At 37.2% G+C, this 21883-nt stretch overlaps 2 protein-coding genes across 4 annotated transcripts; both read right to left on the bottom strand.

Moving 5' to 3' along the window:
• Positions 1-1061: 1061 nt before the first annotated feature.
• On the bottom strand, positions 1062-2842 carry LOC120009415 (GDSL esterase/lipase At5g14450-like). The gene is made up of 4 exons (XM_038860011.1): positions 2539-2842; positions 2241-2450; positions 1771-1949; positions 1062-1644 (listed from the first exon to the last, which is right to left on the bottom strand). The coding sequence occupies exons 1-4, from the start codon at positions 2786-2788 to the stop codon at positions 1120-1122; spliced, it is 1164 nt and encodes a 387-aa protein (XP_038715939.1). The 5' UTR covers positions 2789-2842; the 3' UTR covers positions 1062-1119.
• An 8985-nt stretch (positions 2843-11827) lies between these two features.
• On the bottom strand, positions 11828-16711 carry LOC120009740 (probable methyltransferase PMT9). Of its 3 annotated transcripts, none has more exons than XR_005470735.1 (8): positions 16326-16711; positions 15744-15908; positions 15473-15655; positions 14640-15234; positions 13565-13677; positions 13204-13424; positions 12297-12721; positions 11828-12196 (listed from the first exon to the last, which is right to left on the bottom strand). XR_005470735.1 is itself a non-coding variant. In XM_038860435.1 (8 exons), exons 1-7 carry the CDS (start codon positions 16575-16577, stop codon positions 12406-12408), a joined length of 1845 nt encoding a protein of 614 aa, XP_038716363.1. In that variant the 5' UTR covers positions 16578-16711; the 3' UTR covers positions 11828-12196; positions 12389-12405. The 3 variants fall into 3 exon arrangements, 2 of the variants coding, with proteins under 2 accessions (XP_038716363.1, XP_038716362.1); XM_038860435.1 differs by having other exon boundaries at positions 12389-12721; XM_038860434.1 differs by having other exon boundaries at positions 11828-12156; positions 12389-12721; positions 16326-16709.
• Positions 16712-21883: the final 5172 nt, after the last annotated feature.

A 21883-nucleotide genomic window follows, 5' to 3' on the forward strand; every position in this document is an offset into this window, starting at 1 on the left:
TTGCAACCATCCATATATAAATATTTTAGATTAACATTATTTGCACCCTAAAATTTGCTAAATACACCCTAATCTTTATAAACCTCATGTGAAAATATAACATTACCAAGTACAACCCTTTTTTGTTTTGGAGTAAAAATGCAGACTATACCCCATCCCCAAACCCTAACTCTCCCAACGCTTCTTCTTCTCCTCCCCTGGCCGTATTCGCCTCCCGATTTTGCAAACGGTGTTTTGCTTTCTGATGAACATGTCATCGGATTACTCAACTAGTGGTGGCGATCGGTCTTCTACCACCACCACTACCGTCACCTCTGTCTCACCCGAAAAGCCATCGTCGTCTCCCTTGTCACCACTAGTTCAAATACCTATTTCATGGCCTTCCGATGCTAGGCTTAGCTTAAATTGGATCCAAGATCTCATATCCGCCTTCAACTGGTCGTCTAGGAATCTATCACCCTTTGATTTCCATTCTGTCTTGCCTGTTCAGGTTTTTGATGCTCTCATTTTTATTACCAATTGTTGGTAGATGAAGATGAAGAGGAGGAGAAGATGAAAGATTTGAGGCTACAGATTTGTGCTGCGTGGAAAAGGATGAAGATTTGGACAGATATGGTAGGGATAGTGGGTTGGGTTTTTGGAGAATGACAGAGAACAGAGGAGTTGGTTGAGAGATAACGGGGTGTTATAAGATTTGTGTTTTTCACGATAAAATGAGATGCCCTTGGTATCTCGTGGGGTGCAAATAGTCCCACTCAATATTTTATTCACACCTTTGAATTCCGAGAAAAAAGTGTAATCAGAATTGGCTCGACCTGCCCATTGGACCGGTTCAACCTATCTTTCTTATCTTTTTTAGGATCGATTTTATTGTTAACCCGCTTAAATATTTGACCTGCGGTGAATCACAAAACCCGTGAACCGTAAAACCCATTAAGCCGTGCAGGCCTTACTGATTATTCACGGAATTACACGAAGCAACCCAACGAATTGATGCACCTTTGCTGCTTCTCATTTGGCGAGCTGAATAGTATCAATCAGTAATGCTAAAATGGTGTCCATAGAGCATAAATTTCTGATTTCCATACGTTTATTAAATAAGTAATAGATATTTAATGCCTATATATGGCATTGGCATGCATGTGTAAGGGGAATTGGTGGATCAGACAATGAACCATTGATTATATGATTAGCAATCCAATGATTTGCAGCTTCAGTGTAGTGAACACCATCCCAACTAATAACCGACCAAGGATCTTTGCAGGAACCGGCGTAGATTTCAGAACCATTGACGGTCGCCTTATTCCCACACCAAACATCTGCACCATTTTCATGGTATCCACAGCATATCGTTTTCGGATCAGCAAATCCTTCTTGTTTTGCATTTCTAATCAATCCATACTTTGCGGCGAACATATCAACGTATGTTAAAGAGGCATTCGGAAGCTCCCCCCTTAGTTCTACTACTTTTTCCTTGAGCTGTCTATTGAACTCCATCGATACCTCGTTTTGCTCTTTGACACAACCAATTTGGTCAAGATAGCCTGGTTGTGGGTTCGTGATGTGGTGTAGAATGAGTGCCGCGCAACCATAAGGTCCTGTGTTGTGAATCCAAAATGTCCTTGCCCCTAAACCATGTAGGTACTGAGAAGCATTCCATGAGACATGCAGTAAGACGATTGTGAATCTAATCCATCTCACAAACAAGACAGACTAGATAGACGAGAATCATATGTGATCAATCAATTCACAACTAGTAAAGGAACTTACTTGGATGGCAGAACCCAGTTGGTTAACCATGTCAGGGATCGTTGTACGAATTTCTTCATAACTCATCGCAGCACGATAAGCAGCAGCAATATCATTCTGTCCAATATCGAATGTATAAAGAGCCTTCGAGAAATCGTCAGGTCTCGGGAGTCTACTTTTCTCACAATCATTAATATCAGCTGCGACAAATTAAACCATATTTATTGCCATCACAAGAAAAATTATTGATCCTTCTATTAGCAAATATGTATAAAATTTTCATTTTGGCGATATAGAAGGATAATATTTGAGACCCTCAAAAAGTGACCCCAAAAGACCCCCATTTAATGTGGAGTGTTGGATGTGAAGTGGGTCCTACATGTGTGTTTTTAATCAATGGTTATTTTAATATCACATAGATGTGGGGAATTTTTGAGGATCAAATTTTAGAGGTCTCTAGCATTGTCCGATATAGAATTAATACTATTTACCTTGGTTATAAAGATCGGTCGTCCTTGACTTAAATTGGTTGAAATGTTCAGTTTGAACGTCAAGAGGAAATGGGCTCACTCCATTCAGGAACCATGATTCATTCTGGTGCCTAATGGTGGCACCCCCGGTGGCAAAATTAGCACCATGTCTGAAATTGGTTCCAATTGAATCAAGATATGCACTCAAATAAGGCAGTCCCAGGTGTTGAGCTGCACAATTACAAACAGTTTATAGACATTATAGATGTACACATAGAAATGGAGATTAGAGAGCAAGAGATAAATATTCAGTTGTTACCAATGAAGTCGATAATGAGGCGTCCATCGGAGGCCCTGCCAGAAGGCTTACGGAAGAAAGTATCGCCTGATGGAGATATCATCGGATAAAATGCAGCTGCAATTCCACCAGTATCTGAATTTGAATCCCCAAAATTGTAAATTGCAGGGAAGTTACAGGGTGATAATCCATCCAGTCCTTCTTGGCCTCTCACACTCACCATAACCAACGAAAACAGAATCCAAACAATAATTTCTCTCATAAACGCCATGTCTCCTGTGTGTGCAGACCCAAATCAGCCACTGCATTATCTTCATAAAATAGGCATCTCCAGTTATATATGATCTTTTGCTCGCTCAAATATTAATTGTTCCATATATGCTGTTTGTGTCTTTATTTGGTGACTACCTTAATGGGGATCATATATTTAGGCAGGGCAAAAGAGTACTTTTCATCCCTCAACTATTGGTTGGGTTTCATTTTCGTCCCTTAATTCTTTTTTTTCCCTTTTTTGTCCCCCAACTATGGGAGAGTACCATGTTTATCCCTTGAATAAATACGGCCATTGAAAAATCCTACGTGGCATCATATTGTTCGTTAGATCAGATTTTTCCCAACCTCAATCTCACTTGAAAGGACGAAAATGATACTTTTCAATAGTTGAGGAATGCAAATGGCAGGAAAAAAAGTTTAGGGACAAAAATGAAACTCGCCCCATAGTTGAGGGACGAAAAATGCTTCACTTGAAGTTTGGTTCAAATAAAACGCTTGACTTTGTAATATACAATTACGTGTGATATCATCTTCTATAATTGATGGGATTTTGTTCCCCTTTTATTGAAATAATCAAGAATATTATGATAGTTTTACTTGTTTTGGTATTCAGGAATATTCGACCAATATGATATGTTGTGCTAAAATAATAAGGTGATTACCATTTGTGTGACTTCTGGACATCTAGGTCTATAAAATTCTTTTGTCCTTGTAAGTACTATAATAGCTAATTACTTTTTTATCCTCATCACTTGTTGGGACTACATACGAAACACTTCCCACCCCCTCTTTCTTACTTTCTAGGGTTCTTTTCTTTTCGTTCTTATAAGTAAACAACCCATTCAAGAAATGTTGAGGTGTGGAGTAAATTCCAGCTCGGTAGCGGTCTCATCGTGCACTTGTGGTGGAGTTTGCACCTGACACTATTTAAGTTGCGAAAAAAAGAATATGTTTTAGGGATTGAAAAAATACACTTGATAGAAAAAGAGTGAGAGGATGCCGACTCAAAAAGAAGAGTGAGAGATAGACAAAAGATGGAGATGATGCCAACTCAAAAAGAAGAGTGAGAGAAACTTGTAATCTTAATTCTTGAGATAGTGAAGCCTAACAACCTCAATGGATGTAGCCCGTTAGGTCGAATTGACTGAGTGAATTACTATAAATCTTTGTGTTTTCTTTCCTTGGTTTTGGTTTTGCTTGCTTGTGATTTAAGTTTATTATCTGATTATCTGACATTGGTTGGTTGATTGGTTATTAACTTATTGTTCTTACTTAGATTTATTGGGACTGGAGTATAATCCCAATAAGTGGTGTCAGAGCTAGAGATATTTGTTCAACAAATTTGAGCTGTAGTAGATCTGTGCTGAATGGGGACAATGGGCGGAGATATTGCCAATGATGTCGATAAGTTTGGCGGAACTGATTTCCAGCGAGGGAGGATGTAAATCACTGATTATCTGAATACTAGAGATCTAACAGTACCCCTTGCAAGAGTTGTTCCAACTGACATGAGTCAAAGAGATTGAGAGAAGCTTGACAAGAAGGCCGGTTTCTTTAAAGCCCAAGAGATTTCAAGCCCATTCAAAGAAGTCCCAAAAAGAGAGATCGATTGTAGGGTTTAAATCAAAAAGAAAAGAGGGGCTGCAGAGGGTACATGCTGCAACAAAGAAGAAAAGAAAGATAAGCAAAGAAGAGAAGCAAAGGGAAGTGATGGATAGGAGAGAAGAAAAGAAGTGAGGCCTGTATGAGACACAATGAGAAATAATTTCTTCTTAGCAGCATGAATTTCCGTCATTCTTGTGTTTGATTTCTTTTTTCTATGAACTTAACTGTTTTTTCTTTCTTGTGCAAATCTAGCATGAGAAACAAAACCCTTTTTGTTGGGGGATGATGTGGCCTCTTTGATTGTGCTTAATGAGATTAATTTGATTAATTATTGATTTGTTCATGCTATGTTTAATTGATTATTAACCTGTGATGCTTAACTATCATCTATGTTCGATTATTTTGAAGCAATTTATAGTAGATGCCATGCTCAAATTGAGAACAACTTCTTGGAATTTTAACACCATATTTACCTAGACATAAATGTCATATGCAAGGATTTATGTGATCGAGATATAAGTTGTCCATGATTTGAGGGTGAAAGTCTCCACTACTATATATGTGATGATGAACACTATGTCGTGTCCAACTTCATATGCAAACTAATGATTTATGAAAAATTTAGTCTCAAAATCAAAGATTCAAGAAAACTATTTCCAGAGCGATCCTTGAGTGGCACAAATTGAATTCATCAATATTATGAAGTAGTATAAAACCAAAATACGAAAACAAAAACAAAATTATCATCTAATCTAACTAACCCACTTTGCTAGGGAATCACGATGCTACTTAGCATGTACCACAAGCCTTTATACCCCTAGGTGTCCCTAGTGGACGAACTATAGTCTCGTGATTGCTTACCATGACGATACCCATAAACATCAAATATTTTTTATGATTTTTTTTCTATTTTTTTAAAATTAATGATAAACATACTAATATAAAAGACAAAATATAGATCCACCACTCTTACATTTAAATACAACAATGTCCCCAATGCGATAAAAGATGATACATAAAGGAATAGTCAAAAGTTGAGGTAACACAACCTGATAAGAACTTTCAAACATCGGGTGACGGATGCCGTATGAATGCCATAAGGGACTCCAATCTACTCTCAAGCGCCTTATGTCCTACGCGCATATCCTTAAGACCACTATCATAGTAGCACGCAAGTGGGCTTGCTCCTCAATCATTGCAAGCAATTTATCTTTAATGTTTTGTAAACATTTTGACATAGTTGGGGCAGATGAACTAACTCGAGATGCAGAGCCAGAGGCCACCCTCTCGGCAGGGACTCTATCCAAGTGTGTCCAACTCAAATTCCACGAGATAAGTGTGAATAGGTCTATCTAAAATTCCTCGACTGGAAGCTCCTTTAAAGGCACACATCGTTGTTGCAACAAACGAGTGATGAGTCGAAAAAAATAAATTTTCATACTCTTCACTTTCTGGCCCTTCACATTCTTCTTCGCTTTAAACATTGTACTAAGAAAAACCTCTCTAATATCAAACCACGTATGATGGCGCAAAGCATAGAGTACCTCCAAGAAGGGTCCATGCCACTATTGCTCGTATGAGTTCACAATTAAAGCTTATATTAATTTCACAAGAAGAATCTATGAGTTTACAATTATATATGTAGAATCATTCCAATACCTTTTATATGATAGTCTCATGAGATAAACCTAAAAGTCTTTTTGAAAGATCCTTTAGGATTTTTACTCCTAATACATAATTGGCATCACCAATATCTTTAATTTCAAAGTATATGCCAACCATGTTATGTGGTTGGTATCAACTTTTTGTCATTCCCAGCCAACAAGATGTCATTCACATATAAGGATAAGATAACCAAAATATTTTTGGATGCTTTAATAATGATCCTCATCCATCATTTAAACCCATCTTTTAAGATATCTCAATGAAATTTGAGGTTCTATTTCCTAGATGCTTTTTTTAGGCCATAGATGGACCGTTTGAGCTTCATATTTTGCGTTGTTGGCCATTGACCTCAAAATCAGTAGGTTGATCCATATAGATCTTCTCATCTAATATTTCATTTAGAAATGTTATTTTAACATCCATTTGGTATAAATCCAAATCCAAATCCTAATGTCTAACTATAGCTAGGATGAAGCGAATTGAAGCAATCCTCTCACGACTAGTAAAAAAGTTTCTTTGTTATCGATTCTCTCCTTTTGATTGTAGCCATTGACCATTAATCTAGCCATATATCGATATATGTTCCCATAACCCTTACGTTTGATTTTGAGAACCCATTTATTTCCAATTGAGTGGATATTTAATCAAATCTCATACACGATTTTGTTGCATTTACTCTATTTCTTCTTTCATTGTATTCATCCATTCCCTAAACTTAGGGCTTGAGAAAGCCTCGTTTAAAGATCGTCTCTTCCTTAATATCTAGAGGAGGTATCATGAAAATCTCTCCTTCAATCTCAAAATGACAAGAAAATGAGAAAAAATTTTATACCTCCATAAATCGCACACCAATATGAGAAATCTTCTCATTAACGAGAAGTTAAGCAGCTCGGTGAGCATCAATCAGAGGGGAAAGGTTGCTCAATATTTTCATATAATTCCGAGGGTTGGAGGCACTGTCCGAGACTTGAATCCCACTCCTGAATGTGAACGTCAATAACTCAAAGTGAGAAAGTCCGTTGAGGAAAAGAAGCATGAGGAAGAGCCATAGTTTGCACCTCATAAACCTCCAGAAGGGAAGACCCAAAGACATCAGTAGCATTTACAACTCGGGCAGAATTAGTGCCCTTCTTATCGCCGTGAGCCCTCTTGCTCATACCAACTTCCTTGGTGGCCGCCCTGACCTTCCACTTTGGTGCCTAAGAAAGGCCGATCTACATGCTCATATACTCATTAACATTGGTTATATCTCAAAAGAAAATTAAAACTAAGTTAAAACACTGACAAAAAGAATCCAAAGTAGAAAAAACCGATCAAACAGAAAATCATTTCACACCTCAGCCAGCCTTTTCGGACTGAGAAGTCTGAGAAAAATCAGTTGGCGAGCATGTCTGAGGAATAAAAGGTGGGGTAAAAACTTTCTTAAGGTCCATACACAATCCATATCATGAAATGTTAGTTCAGGCGAGCGAGAAAACCTATTGAACCTTAGAAGACTCCAACTGGTACGAAAGGAAAGATCACCCTCGAAAAGAGGAACTTGAACAAAGATATAGCTCATATTTCAATCGTGATCGGAAGGTTCAGTCTCGAGGATACATGAATCTTTTAAAATTTAAATAACACAACTTGGGAAAGTCGGGTATTTGACAATGTGAAATGAGAAGAGGAAGAACAAAAGAAGAAAAATCAATGTTATCTTGGTCACAAATATATAAAATTGTGTTGATAAAAATCCAAGAGTTGGAAGCCAGATGAGCTAGGTAGATGTCAAAACAACTTTAAAAGATAGTCAAGGTATTTGGAAAAAGAATTTGAACACCATACTGTAGGGCAGGACTGAGATGGCAAATTTCTCCCTGTGAAGATTAAAAAGAGACTCCCAACGGGAACAAATCTACAAGAAAAAGGTATCCTATAAAGCTTCTTAAAATTGTCTACCACATCATCGGTAAACCTATAGGCTTTGAGACACCCACTTTTCTATACCCAATCTGAGAATTGGGAGGAAGGTTAAAGGGATTAGCTATCTCGAGGTGCAAATCCTTGACTTCGGCTCGGCTCAATGAAAGAAATCAAGAGACTTTTTGCATTCTCACATCTAAACCATCCATTTCAAACTTTAATTATCATCTCGATAACTTAAAAGAGCTACAAATGCAGGCCTCCAACCGCCCAAGCAAAATTAATCAAGTGTAGATCTGGCAGCAAGGGTGGACCCACGTTATGGAGAGTGAGGTCAATTGACCCCACTGAAATTTTTTTTCATATACATATATAATATTTTTTATTTTGACCCCACAAATATATTTTCATTTTGACCCCACTAATATTTATCTATCTTAAAATTTTACTAAGAAATATAAAAGGATCCAGTAAATAGGCTTAGTCTAATCTTGTGAATTATTAGTAGTGTATTTTAAAGCCCATAACTTATCCTTTGATAGAGTCTTTAGTATTGTATTTCAAGGCTCATAACTTATCTTTTGATAGGGGTAATACAACTTTTACACATCGAAAAATAGTCAGTGTTTCAATTTACACACCGTTATTTAAAATGTTTCAATTTGATCACCCAATGATAAAATTTTTCTCGGACAAATTTTTTCACTTTGGGGTAGTCAAACTGTACATGTGGCAATCAATATTTTTTATTTTGACCCCACAGATATATTTTCATTTTGACCCCACTAATATTTATCTATCTTAAAAATTTTACTAAGAAATATAAAAGGATCCAGTAAATAGGCTTAGTCTAATCTTGTGAATTATTAGTAGTGTATTTTAAAGCCCATAACTTATCCTTTGATAGAGTCTTTAGTATTGTATTTCAAGGCTCATAACTTATCTTTTGATAGGGGTAATACCACTTTTGCACATTGAAAAATAGTCAGTATTTCAATTTACATACCGTTGTTTAAAATGTTTCAATTTGATCACCCAATGATAAAATTTTTCTCGGGCAAATTTTTTCACTTTGGGGCAGTCAAACTGTACATGTGGCAATCAATATTTGGACAGTCAACGTACCACATGTGCAGTTTGATTGCCCCAAAGTGAGAAAATCTGTCCGAGAGACCAAATTGAAACAATTTTATCATTGGGTGACCAAATTAAAACATTTTAAACAACGGTGTGCAAATTGAAATACTGCCTATCTTTCGGTGTGCAAAAGTGGTATTAACCCTCCTTTGATAGAGTAGGCTCATAACTTATCTTTTTATAGAGTCATAATAGAGTCCTTATAAGAAGGCCCGATAATTCACTTTCAAAATTCAAAAAATGATCGACAACATTTGTTGATCAATATTCTATTATTATTTATCTCTGTCTTATAATATTTTGATTTTTAGTGTTGTTTTTCATACTTTTGATGACATAATTAATAAATAACCCAAAAAAAATTCTGGAGGCACTGCCTTTGAACTCTTGCAAATATTTTTAAATATAAATTTTTTCGCTTCCTGTATAAACTCGACACCATATGCTCGAGAGGCTAGGTCCGCCCCTGTATGGGGGAATATGATAATACCAAAACATCCCCCAATAAAAAAATAGACACATGGCAACCTTGTTGGAACCCTAAAGATGTACCTTGGCCTAGCTTCCGAGAGCCTATCTCGGTCAAACCCAGGATATAGAGCACTTTGCTAACCCTACCCCAACAGAATCGAGATACTTTGGATTCCGTACCTTAGACCATCCTCCAGGGCTATCTCAGATAAACCAAGAGAATCATTCAGAATTTAAAGCGGAATAGAACTCCTCAAGAGGAATCCTTGTCCAATTCAAAGACCAAAGAGAGGTTCTCTCCTAGCCAAGCTAGAGCTTCCTCAAAATACGGATCATACTCCACAACAGAGTATGAATTATTCAACTACTATAAAAAGGCACCTCCAAACAAGTATAATCAACATAAGTTACTATTTTCAATACATACTTGAGAACTATGATCTACTAGTTCTCAATCTTCTGATTACTCACGTTTTGACTTAAGTGTAGGATCATCTTTTCTGAGGAACACAATTCGGAAAACTTCTTAGTTTACGTTTGCTCATCTCACAAAGACATAGCGTCTAGTGTCAACTAGGGGTGTAAAAAACCGAACCAGATCGAACTTCAAACCATAAACCAAACCAAAATAATATTTTCAGTTTAGTTTGGTGGTTTACAGTCCGGTCCCAGTTTGAGATTTATGTAAATTATGGTTTTCGGTTTCGGTTCGGATTGAAAATGTTTAATTCGATTTGAAACCGAAAAACCGAACTTTCATATAATTTATTTTCATAGTTTTATATACATAGACGTTTGTGTTTAAGTTTAAGAATTTAGATTATTTACTTATTTCAATATTTCTAGGGATATGTAATATGCTATTATAGTCTTACTATTGTTTGACAGTGGTAACATGTTTATCTAATTATTTAATGTGATGTCTACTTTTTCACTTTCCACTTTCTAGTTTCTTCTCTCTCAAATAGTAAACTCACACCCCCTACTCCGTGTCCTCAGCTCTTCTCAGACTTTCAATGATGTAGCCTTGTAGGAACCAACAACTACGGGATACAAAGCGGAACCTCAAAGGTTGGCGGCAACAGAATCCAAGTCAAGTGGCTATGGCAAAACCCCAAGTTCTTGCTCTGAATCTCAATCTAGTGATCTTGTATTCTTGTTCAATTCCTAACTTCTATCGACTATTGTCTTCTCTGACTCTTTGGATGTACTAAATGAGTTTTGAGTTCTGATTTCATGGCTGAGTTCATGTTTGAGTTTTGGACTAAGTTTATGGCTGAGTTTTGGATTGGATTGAAACTTGTAGCTTTTCCGGTTTAAACCGAAACCGAATTATTCAGTTTGATTTATTTCTGTTTCTGCTTGTATAACGATCTAGTCTGGTTTGTTTAAATATGAAACTGAAAATATTCAGTTTTACTAGAACAGAATCCGAACTCAAACCGAACCGAACCACCGAACTTCCACCCCTCGTGTCAACAACACTCACCCGAAGAAACCTAGTTTAACCATCCTAATACATCAGTAAACCAAACAAGATATGCACGTCATTACATGTCATGTGTATTACTTGTAGTTACTTGAAGTGCTTCACACAAGAAGTGGAGAGTTATGTAAAGTCCTATGTAATAAGAACTATATTGTAGGGTCTAATAAGCTTTTGAACGTCTTCACCATCAATTTATCCAACTCATAAAACCCTACACTTTATGGGGGCTCCACAATTAGTTTCAAATTGTAAAGTCTACAATTGAAATCTAATGGCTTGAAAGATGTGTCACATCACACCACGTTTTTGTTTTTTCATTTTTAAAATCGTATGACTTTGTTTAACATTAGATATGAATTATAGACTTTAGGAAATTACGGAACCCCAAAATCCCTTTATAACAGAGGTAAGCTGTATTAGGTCTATTAGTATTGAATTTTGCTCTAGTGTCGTTGTCGGTCAAATTTTGTTTGATCGTTTTCTTTTCCGATTAAATTTACTAAGAAGTTATATTCAGTAACTACTCTTATTTACTGAGAATAACGTCAACCTACAGAAAATAAGACCAATTTACTGATAATAATAAACCTACTGAAATATGACCAATTTACTCATAATATGATCAAAACGACACCAATGTCCTCTGACCACGTCGCATTGTAGCCAACCTTTGTGAAAAAATTATAAGAGGATGTTTGAAGGCAATGGTGCGACAAGAAAACACAGACCTGCACACGTTGTTCTACATGACTGAAGGACTACAGGTCATTTGAAGAGGCAACAAAGTGACCATAGAATAAGCAATATAAATTACCAGATTAGCTTTGGGTTATCACAAGTTATTCTAACAAATACAGGTCAATCAACACCAAAAATCCTTTTAGAAAAGTAATGAAGCTTCTCTTTGCTTCTTAACACTGGGGTGCTCGCTGTATACAGTCGCGTATCCACCAAGTTGCAGTCTGTAAAACTTTTAGGTCAACGAGTCACTTCAGTTTCCATCTGAGAGGATCTTCGTACGCTGTGGCAATAAAACATGGCGGGCTATGGATGCTTTCTCATTCACCGATCATTGAAGTAGCCCGAATTGCAACCTTGAGACAGAAACATCTTTTCATTTACAGCAGCAATAAGCTATCAAACAATGCAGAGTAGACAAGAAACTTTCAAATTCAAAAATATAAATAGGTGTTGTACAAAACATAGGAGAATGGATATAGACTATTACACTTACACTGGTGATATGAAGCTCGATTGATTATGGGCACTATGACTTAACAGAGCCATCACATTCTTCCGAATAAATATATTATGCAAAGGATTTACCTGACTGTAGAAGTGGATTATATTGTCGACATGCTCTCATTCCACATCCTTTTCCTTGCAATTAGAACTCTTTCTTCATCTAAGGACAGTGCATCAGCTCTAGGTTCAACTTCTGATAGCCAGCCATCCCACCTTAAGGCAGTCAAAAATTTACGAACATAGTTTATCATAGAGAGTTTGTCTCTTATAATGACAAAGCCATCTGGCCTCAGTATCCGATCCATTTCAATTAACAGATCCTCTACAGCACACCCTTGCTCCTTCATTTCAGAGATTATTGTCCATGCATGAAGAAGATCATATGTACGAGGGTATGTCGAAAATGCTTCACACCTGTATAACCTTGAGTTAAATTAAAAAGCAGCGCTTGGAAACAGACAAGTATCAACCTGACAGATATTTAAGAGCATCAAAGAAAACAGATTAACTACACTGGTTTCCATGGTTCACTTTTACTATTATGCTCCAGACTTGTGTACATTACATGAACCTAAGATGTTACAAAGGCTATAAAATAAGAATGGAAGCAGCTAAGGTGTAGCATGTACTGATTTTAGTATTAACGGGCATGCCCAAAACCAGTTAAGCAACCAATAATTTTGGTTTCTCATTCTTCTTGGCTTGGCTCTCTACCAAGATAATTCTTGTTTACAGATTCTATAGCCACGCAAAGATAATTTACAATATCCTGAAGCGCCGGTTTCTAAGCCACTTTAATTGTGTATGACACATAAGCTTCAGAAAAGGCTAGCGATAGTTTATAAATGCAATTGTAAAGTACAATCTTGTTACAGAGTTTGTTAATGAATGCATACCAATCATGAACAGTTCCAATCAATCCTCTGTCGTAGATTATTTTTAATCTGCTGAACTTTTGAACAGGAGCAACGTTCATCACCCAGACATCTTTATCTTTAAGTGCAGCTGCAAAACCTCCAAGGTTTGAGTTCATATCCATCACATTTCTGAAGGAGTTCCTCTGTACAACAGATTTCATCTGTTTCCAGTACTCAATCACTCTTGAATGCCATATGCTCTGCACCATAGTGGTGAGAAAGTTGAGCAAAGTAGTGAACAAAAAAAAACAGAAGAAAGATAAAAACAGAAGAAAGATAAAATGAACATAGAGGTTAACTTATGTCATTCAATCTCATTGCTATGAATTTAGGAACTTACAGTATCTTTGTGGAATTCATTGGGACTGACACCAATTTCTTCCAGGCGAGGAGGTGCCGCAGTAAGCCTCTCTGGCCATGGGACTAGGCCACTGCCTTTTTCTTTGTGCATCTCTGGGTAAGTCAAATACAACAAGAAGAATATGAAAAAAAATTATACAAAAATTTGTTGCATCACCAACCAAAAGTTAACGGCTTAGAGAAGAATGATCAGGGAAATCAGAGTTTTGAAACTGAAGACTCAGTGTGCTGTATATAATAAGTTGTTAGCTGGAACACCAGAAAGTATGTAGTTGTAAGTCAGATATTACCTCCACCCACCCACAACCATCAGCACGAACCCTAAGGAACAGCAAAATGGAGGAGTTGAAGAGAAGGGGATAGGGTTACCTAAGGCCTATATAAAGCCTACCTGAATCCCTTATCAGTTGAACTTCGGCCCAACGTCATCTAGTCATGATATTGTCATACCACCTTAATGCATTTCTGGATGTTTACACCCCAATAGATTAGTTCCACAAAAAAATAGTGACGGAGGGACATCTTTGCCACAGGTGTCACTCTTTTCATTTCTAATCGCTAATGGGAAGTTCTAATGAATGTAGTTTTACTTCTTTTTAACCATAAAAATGAAGAGTACCCTAAAACCTAACTAGAACATCCTGGCATGGAAACTTTCAGAATTATGAAGGAAAGCTGTTACAGGATTTCAGTTAAATTAATTGAGTAGAATTTTCAGGCCAAGTATACCATATAATCCCTTAGAGCACTAGATATGAATGAGGTTTCCTCTCAGACAAAGCATAGGCACATTATAAGTCATATTGGACACAAGTTATTGGCAAGGGATCTGATTGCGCCTGACAACCTCTGGATGATAAATGTCTAGTTCTCAAAGACAATATCTTATATCACATCAACAAAAGCAACACAATAGCCACAAGAAAATACAATGCATCAATATTTAGGTGCCCATTAATGCTATAGCATCATTAGCAATCCATGCACCAGAAATATCAGAATATAACTAATAATATGTATGATTAATACAGAACTACATCACCATGGCTACTTACTTGCAGAGTAGGGAGAGATGCAAGCTTTCATAAGTACGTTCCATGTTTCATCAGGATTATCATCGGATCTACACAAAGGGGGCTGGACCCTGGGTTCTCTCTTCAAGTAACAGCTATTACTCAGCGGCTTTGCAAAAATAACAGATTGGTCTTTCTTTACAGCAACTCTCCAACACATTCTTTTCACAAGATCATACATGGCATTCCAGATCCTTTGATTCTCTGGATCTTGTGCATAGGCTTCAGGAGAAGAGTACACAAAATAGCCACCTGGTCTTAATACTCTATCTAGTTCTAATAAGAGAATCCCATCTCGCTGAAGCCAATCAATGCGACATCGCGAACAATGAGCCAGTTCAAATGATCGGCTAGGATAAGGAAGTCTTTTAGTTCCCAAGACACCTAGAGTTGAAGGAATTCCCCTCTCCAGTGCAAATTGTATCTGATTCTCATGTACATCATTAGGTGCAACGGACATGGCTACAATATTGTGGGAAAGAAGATAGGCTCCAAAGCTTGCAACCCCACAACCTATGTCGATAGCATTCCGAATGTTTCCACCATTGTGGAGTTTATCATCAGGAAATTTAAGCATCTATACCAACAGAGGATTCAAAATTAAGCTTGGAAAGAAAAGAAACAAAAACAAAATAATGCTACATCCAGAGGGTAAGGAAAATCAGCATTTTTGCCTACGATGTTAACTAAACCTAATAGAGTCATTTTTCATCAAGAAGGCAAAAATTAAATATCCAAAAGCTACCATACATCATATACTAGCTGTCCCTCTCCACAAGTCATTCTGAATAAACTGATGAAGGTATTGAACATACCCTAGCAAGAGAAATGATATACTTATCAGCTCCATAATGGAAATGGGTGCCTCCACCGGGAAAATTTATTTTCTCCCCGTTCACTACCATCCAATTTTGATCAGACTTCTCTTGTGCAAGATGTGTATGTGGTATATTTGCCTTCCATACTTCAATTCTACTTGCAGGCCATCTTATAGGGATCTGAAATTCTAAAGATGAAATTATTGGAATTAAAACTAACTGAAAACAAACTGAAACAACTTGAATGAGGGCAAAAAGAATCCTTAACCTTGTAACCAACTGGTGGTGGAATCAGACAGTTATATCTCCTCTCTGGAGGAGGACAATGCCGCTCATAGTGCTCCATCAAATTCAAATTGGGCTTTAATTTATATTGATATATGAGGTTTCTATCCAAACAAGGTATCAACTCTGAATATCTGATGTCACAAACCTGCAAAGAACCACTGACCATCAATTGTCCCCCTCAAATATTAACATATAAAACACAGAGAGAAGAGAAATGCAGGGCTCGGGATGGCGGTTGGGGATCGACACATTTGAATGGTAAGCTAGAAAAATCAATAAAAGGAAAGAATACAAACAACAATCAATAACCACAAAAATGCTTACAATTAAGACTCAAAAGTAAGTGGCATGAATATTTGATACATATATGGCAGACTCTTTTCTTAGAAACTCATTAACAAAATAATTTTACCCTATTTATCTCATTCAATCAAAGTACATAACAGTAAACAACCGAGAGAACAAAAAAGGACTCTTCACAAGTTTAACAATCACAGTAATACTACATAAGCTAACAAACAAAGGAAAACCAGAAAGTTGACTAGAACAATGCGAAACATACTGGTATGCTTTTTGGGATTACAGGGTTAAGCTCTCGGTCTTCGAAAAAATTATCAAACTCGCGTGTCAGAGCTATCCTACCGAGAACCGGATCGACGCCGTCGTACCCAGACTCACCGTCCCCGGATCCGGATAAGCCCGGAGCAAAGGCAGATCCATAGTACATACAAATCAACCCAAGAATCGCAATGAAAGCAATTAATAAGTAAATCAATAGCTTGGAAGTGGCAATTCGTTCGCTCTTTTGCTTCATTTCCCTACCGGAGCCGAGCCGAGCCTTCCCGAGGTGACCGGAGAAGCTAAAACTCGGGAATCAGTGAGTACTGAGTAGTGACTAGTAGATTCAAGTCTCAACTCTCAAGTCTCAAGAGGCTCAGTAGTGTGGTGGCTCCTCGTGGAAGTCTCTCCTGACAGTCGTTTGAATGAGTAATCTTGTGCGGTCGAGCCTACTCAAAGGATCGGATTATTGGTGTAATAAAGTAATGATTTACCCCACATAAACTACTAAGTTTACCTCATTTATTTTAATCCTACAAATTTACAATAAATATTTAATGGTAACATAAACTACCTTTTATTTATAAAATTGTGATTAATCAAGTGTTAAATTTACACACCCTGTAATATATATTGAAATCACTTATCATATTGACAGATACTCTCAATTTGAACTCCACTCATCGATAAAAGTTTCAAGCCACCGAACACTTGATCGACGATTGTTAAAACAGGTCCCCTTACCCGATTGGGGAGGCTGACAATGACTCGGTTTAGACTTTAATATTTGGATCGAATTCTATTATACTAACATGAGTAAATTTGATTAGTATCCGAATCCAGTTACTTGGGTTATTGCCAAATAGAATATGAATACTGATTATATGTTATATGATCAATCCCTGCTTTGATTAGTTAATATTAGTGTGTGTGAATTTCATTTGCGTGTGACATATACAAAGTGGTAGTCTAATTAAAATGTTAGATTGATATGGATTGTAGATCTTCTAAAAAGTTAAACGGTCAACATGCATTGCAAGTTTTAACATATTTATTAAGAATTGGTGTATAAACTTATAAGTTTTTAATTCAATACATAAATACGTATCTAATATTTATTTTCAATAGATGATATATTTGTCATTCCAAACAGAGATATATATGTAAATTAAAAAAATAAAAAAAATTGCATGAACTTAATAGATTTTGTGATGTAAATAAAATTTATCTAAAGTTTTAACTTACAACTATACGTCATTATGAATTGATTTTTTGTGGAAGCAAAATTGTCAAATTGATCATTAGGCTTCCATGATGATGAGAGGGGGAGAGGAGTTGGATCCACGGCCCATTATAAAGGCCCAAATTTGTTTTATTAGATTATTAATCTAAAAGCAAAAATTAAAAATATTGATTGATGACCCGAATAGAAATAATGGTTGTTTGATCCAATAATTATTATTGGCCTAGAAAACTAAAGGCACAAAATGTCTACACCAATAAATCCTTCAAATAAATAAGTCAAAACTCTCAATCTGAAAGCATTGTTAATTTGTTTTTTACATATCTTGAAGCTAGGTTAGACAAGGGGCATGATCCCTAGCCCATAATTTTGGGGCACAATCTTGTTCAATTTTTTTCACTATATATAAGGCACATATTGGATAGGGTGAGTGAGTGAGATTTGATTCATTTGAACCCATGATACGATATGTGAGATATAAAATCATCATTTTGCCAATTTAACCAATAGTTCATATGCTAATCAAGTTGATTTTTCTTGATACAATTATAGCAATTTATTTTTTTCATCAAAAATATATGTTTCCCTTATCAACGCCAAAGGCAGTGCTAAATTGGGTGCTATATGGCTTAAAATATCAAAATACCACCTCAAACTCAAAAATCTTCATTCTGAAAGCAACTTCAAGGGGTTATTGAGGGATCGAGACTCACACAAGAGGGAGTTGAATTGTGTCCACAAATTCCAAATAAGAACTCCTAATACTATTTTGACCTAAGTGATTACCAAATACCACAACACACAATGTAGGTCTCTAAGTGATCAGTCTAGTTAATTTTCAAGCAATGAACAAATGTGATACTCAATGTAATGAATGACAAGATAATCAAGTTACTACACCAAAACATCACTTGGCACACAATTCGACCTAGAATGCAAATTTCACCAAACTAACAAGTAAGCTCATGGGTTCACTAGGGCTTCATCCTAGGATAATCAAAATGATGTCAAGTCACTCAAAAAAAGTATGGAACACAATATAGAGTGTTTAAGCAATCTAGAATCACAAATCGATCCACAATCACAAAATGAGCTCAAAACCCTAGAATTGGGTGGACTATAGTTCACCTAGCAAATCAACACCAAATGAAACTAAATTTGATATGCAAGTTAACAAAACCCTAATGAATATTGTATATCAAAATGAGATCCAAAATCATAAGGCAGCCATGTGAACCGAAAGTATGCATATTTGAAATAGTTGGTAAAATGAGCAATTAAATCAATCAAACACACAACCTAGTCATCTAATGATCATCACTAAGCACACAAGCAACCTCACACACATGATCAATATACACAAGGGAAAAAAATAATTTTAATACAAGGTCCACAATGACCAAAAATGGGTTTAGAAAGCAAGTAAACTTAGGCAAACAAAAATCAATACAATGAATTTAGAGTGGTTCGGAGACCCTTCTGTAAAGAAAACAAGAAGCGTAAAGACTTTCAGAGAAAGTTGCTCAAGAACAGAGATAACTTTATCAGTCTATACTCATTTCTTACATAGTGCAATACAGCTCAAACCTAGATAAACCAAAAACTAAAGAATAGAATAATATAAAACTGTACTATACAAAGAAAAAAGGGCTCCAAGACTAACTCACTAAAGAAAAGAATCCCGCCTAAAATATCATGTACAATGATCCTATACAATCAGTCTATACTATGTATCCTGTACTCGTAATACCCCCCCACAAGGTGAACGATGGGGATCAACAACGTTCAACTTGCGCAACAGGTGATGAAGTTGATGGACGGGAATAGGCTTGGTCAAGAAATCACTTGGCTGGTCAGTAGAGGCAATGTGCAAAAGCCGAAGAAAACCAAGCTGAACCTTTTCACGAACGAAATGACAATCGATTTCAATGTGCTTGGTGCGTTCATGAAATACATGATTATTAGCAATATGAACAGCAGCTTGTGAGTCGCGGTATAATGAAATAGGATGAGAATGAACCACATTGAAGTCTCGAAGAAGAGCAGACAGCCAAAGAAGTTCACTACAAGTATTGGCCATGGCACGATACTCGGCTTCAGCGGAGGAACGTGAAACTGTAGACTGCTTTTTAGATTTCCAGGAAACCAGAGAGTCACCTAGCATGATGCAAAAACCAGTGACAGAACGACGAGAGTCCCGACAAGAGGCCCAATCAGAGTCACAATAAGCACGGATAGTAGAACTCCAATCTGTGTCACAGTAGGCACGCAAGGCAGAAGAGTGTGTTGAAGGAAAGAAAATGCCTTGACCTGGACAGCTCTTGATGTAACGTAGAACACGATAGGCAGCGTTCAAATGTTGATCAGTGGGAGCATGTAAAAATTGACTTAAATGATGAACATCGTAGCTCACATCTGGGCGGGTTAAAGTAAGATAAGTCAAACGACCAATAAGGCGGCGATAAAGACCAGCATCAGGCAGGAGAGTACCCGATTGAATGGAGAGATGAGTATTGAGTTCAGTGGGTGATGCGAGGGGCTTGGCATCTAGGAAATTTGAATCATGAAGTAAATCCAGGGCATATTTACGCTGAGTGACCATCAGACCTGAATTAGAGCGAGTGATTTCAAGACCAAGAAAGTATTTTAATGAGCCCAAGTCTTTGATCTTGAAACAAGAGTGGAGATGATCTTTAACAGACTGGATGAGGGTGTTGCTAGTGCCTCCAAGAACCATGTCGTCAACGTAAAGAAGAAGAGCAACAAAATCAGCGCCTCGCTTGAGGGTGAACAAGGAATAATCTGACTTGGATTGCCGAAACCCATAAGCAACAAGAACTGCACAAAATTTTTCATTCCACTGGCGAGAAGCCTGCTTGAGGCCATAAAGAGAACGTCGTAACTTGCATACAAGATCCGACTGTGAAGATAGGTAACCAGGAGGTTGCTTCATGTAGAATTCCTCATTTAAATCGCCATTGAGAAAAGCATTGTGAACATCAAGCTGATGTAAATGCCAATTGCACATAGATGCCAATGCCAAAAAAACTCATACAGTGACCATTTTTACAACAGGGGAGAATGTCTCAGTGTAATCAAAACCAGGTTTTTGATTAAAACCCTGGGCAACAAGTCGAGCTTTATGGCGTTCAACAGTGCCATCCGCATGGAATTTGGTCTTGTAGACCCATTTAGAACCAATGGCGCGGCGGCCATGCGGAAGTGGCATTAAATCCCATGTGTGATTGTCCTGCAAAGTCTGCATTTCCAAATCCATGGCTTGACGCCAAGCTAAAACACGAACTGCTTCACTAAAGTTAGAAGGTTCACGAAGAATAGAAAGAGCACATAAATAAGAAGCATGAGAGGAAGAGAAATTATGATAATGAAGATGCTTACCAATAGGATAGGGCAAGGATGACTCAGCAGCATGAACAGGCTGAAATGGAGGCATGCATGAGGCTTGGTTACAGTGATAGTCCTGAATATATGAAGGAGGCTGCCGTAAGCGCGAAGACTGTCGTACAGGAGGGGAAGGAGAAAAAGAAGAAGGAGCAGGATTCTCGGGAGGAACTGAAGAGTGGGAGGGTGGTGAAGAATCAGTAGGAAGAGAAGAAGAAAGAGGAGGATCAGGTAATAAAGGGGAAGGGAGGTCAGTAGGAGAAAAAAGAGGTACAGAAGATTCAGTAGAGGAAGTGAGGGAAGGAGTAGAGGATTGAAAAGGAAAAATGGTTTCATGGAAAGTAACATCACGAGAGAAAAAAATTTCATGGGATTCAAGATCAAACAAACGATAGCCTTTAGTACCAAAAGGATAACCAAGGAATAAGGAAGCACGAGCACGTGCTTGAAATTTGGTACGAGCATGGGAATGAATAGAGGCGTAACAAAGACAACCAAAGACTCGAAGATCATCATATTGAGGAGGTTTATTGAAAAGTATTTGGTAAGGACTATACTTATCCAACTGACGTGAAGGAAGACGGTTGATAAGATGCACAGCCGTAAGAACACAATAACTCCAAAAAATTTCAGGCAAATGTGCATGAAAACGAACGGCACGGGCTGTATTTAAGATATGCTGATGTTTACGCTCAACAACCCCATTTTGTTGTGGCGTATAGACACAGGTGGTTTGATGAAGGATACCTTTACTAGAGAAAAAATCAGTCATCTTGAATTCAGCCCCATTATCTGAACGTATGGTTTTGATTTTGCAATGAAAGTGTGTTTCAACATAGTGATAAAACTGGACAAGGACTGATCGGGTTTCACCTTTGGAAGAGAGCAAATGGACCCATGTTGCTCTACTATAATCA

Source organism: Tripterygium wilfordii, chromosome 11 (assembly GCF_013401445.1).
Source record: "Tripterygium wilfordii isolate XIE 37 chromosome 11, ASM1340144v1, whole genome shotgun sequence".
In the NCBI taxonomy this organism is placed as follows: domain Eukaryota; kingdom Viridiplantae; phylum Streptophyta; class Magnoliopsida; order Celastrales; family Celastraceae; genus Tripterygium; species Tripterygium wilfordii.

Excerpts from the sequence above, each read along its gene's own strand:
- LOC120009415 (XM_038860011.1), bottom strand. The coding sequence starts at position 2,788 with ATGGCGTTTATGAGAGAAATTATTGTTTGGATTCTGTTTTCGTTGGTT. Across the intron at positions 1,950-2,240 it reads GACCGATCTTTATAACCAAG|CTGATATTAATGATTGTGAG; the intron begins GTAAATAGTATT and ends AATTTGTCGCAG. Across the intron at positions 1,645-1,770 it reads AACTGGGTTCTGCCATCCAA|TACCTACATGGTTTAGGGGC; the intron begins GTAAGTTCCTTT and ends AATGCTTCTCAG.
- LOC120009740 (XM_038860435.1), bottom strand. The coding sequence starts at position 16,577 with ATGAAGCAAAAGAGCGAACGAATTGCCACTTCCAAGCTATTGATTTAC. Across the intron at positions 15,909-16,325 it reads TAATCCCAAAAAGCATACCA|GTTTGTGACATCAGATATTC; the intron begins GTATGTTTCGCA and ends GGTTCTTTGCAG. Across the intron at positions 15,235-15,472 it reads ATATCATTTCTCTTGCTAGG|ATGCTTAAATTTCCTGATGA; the intron begins GTATGTTCAATA and ends CTGTTGGTATAG.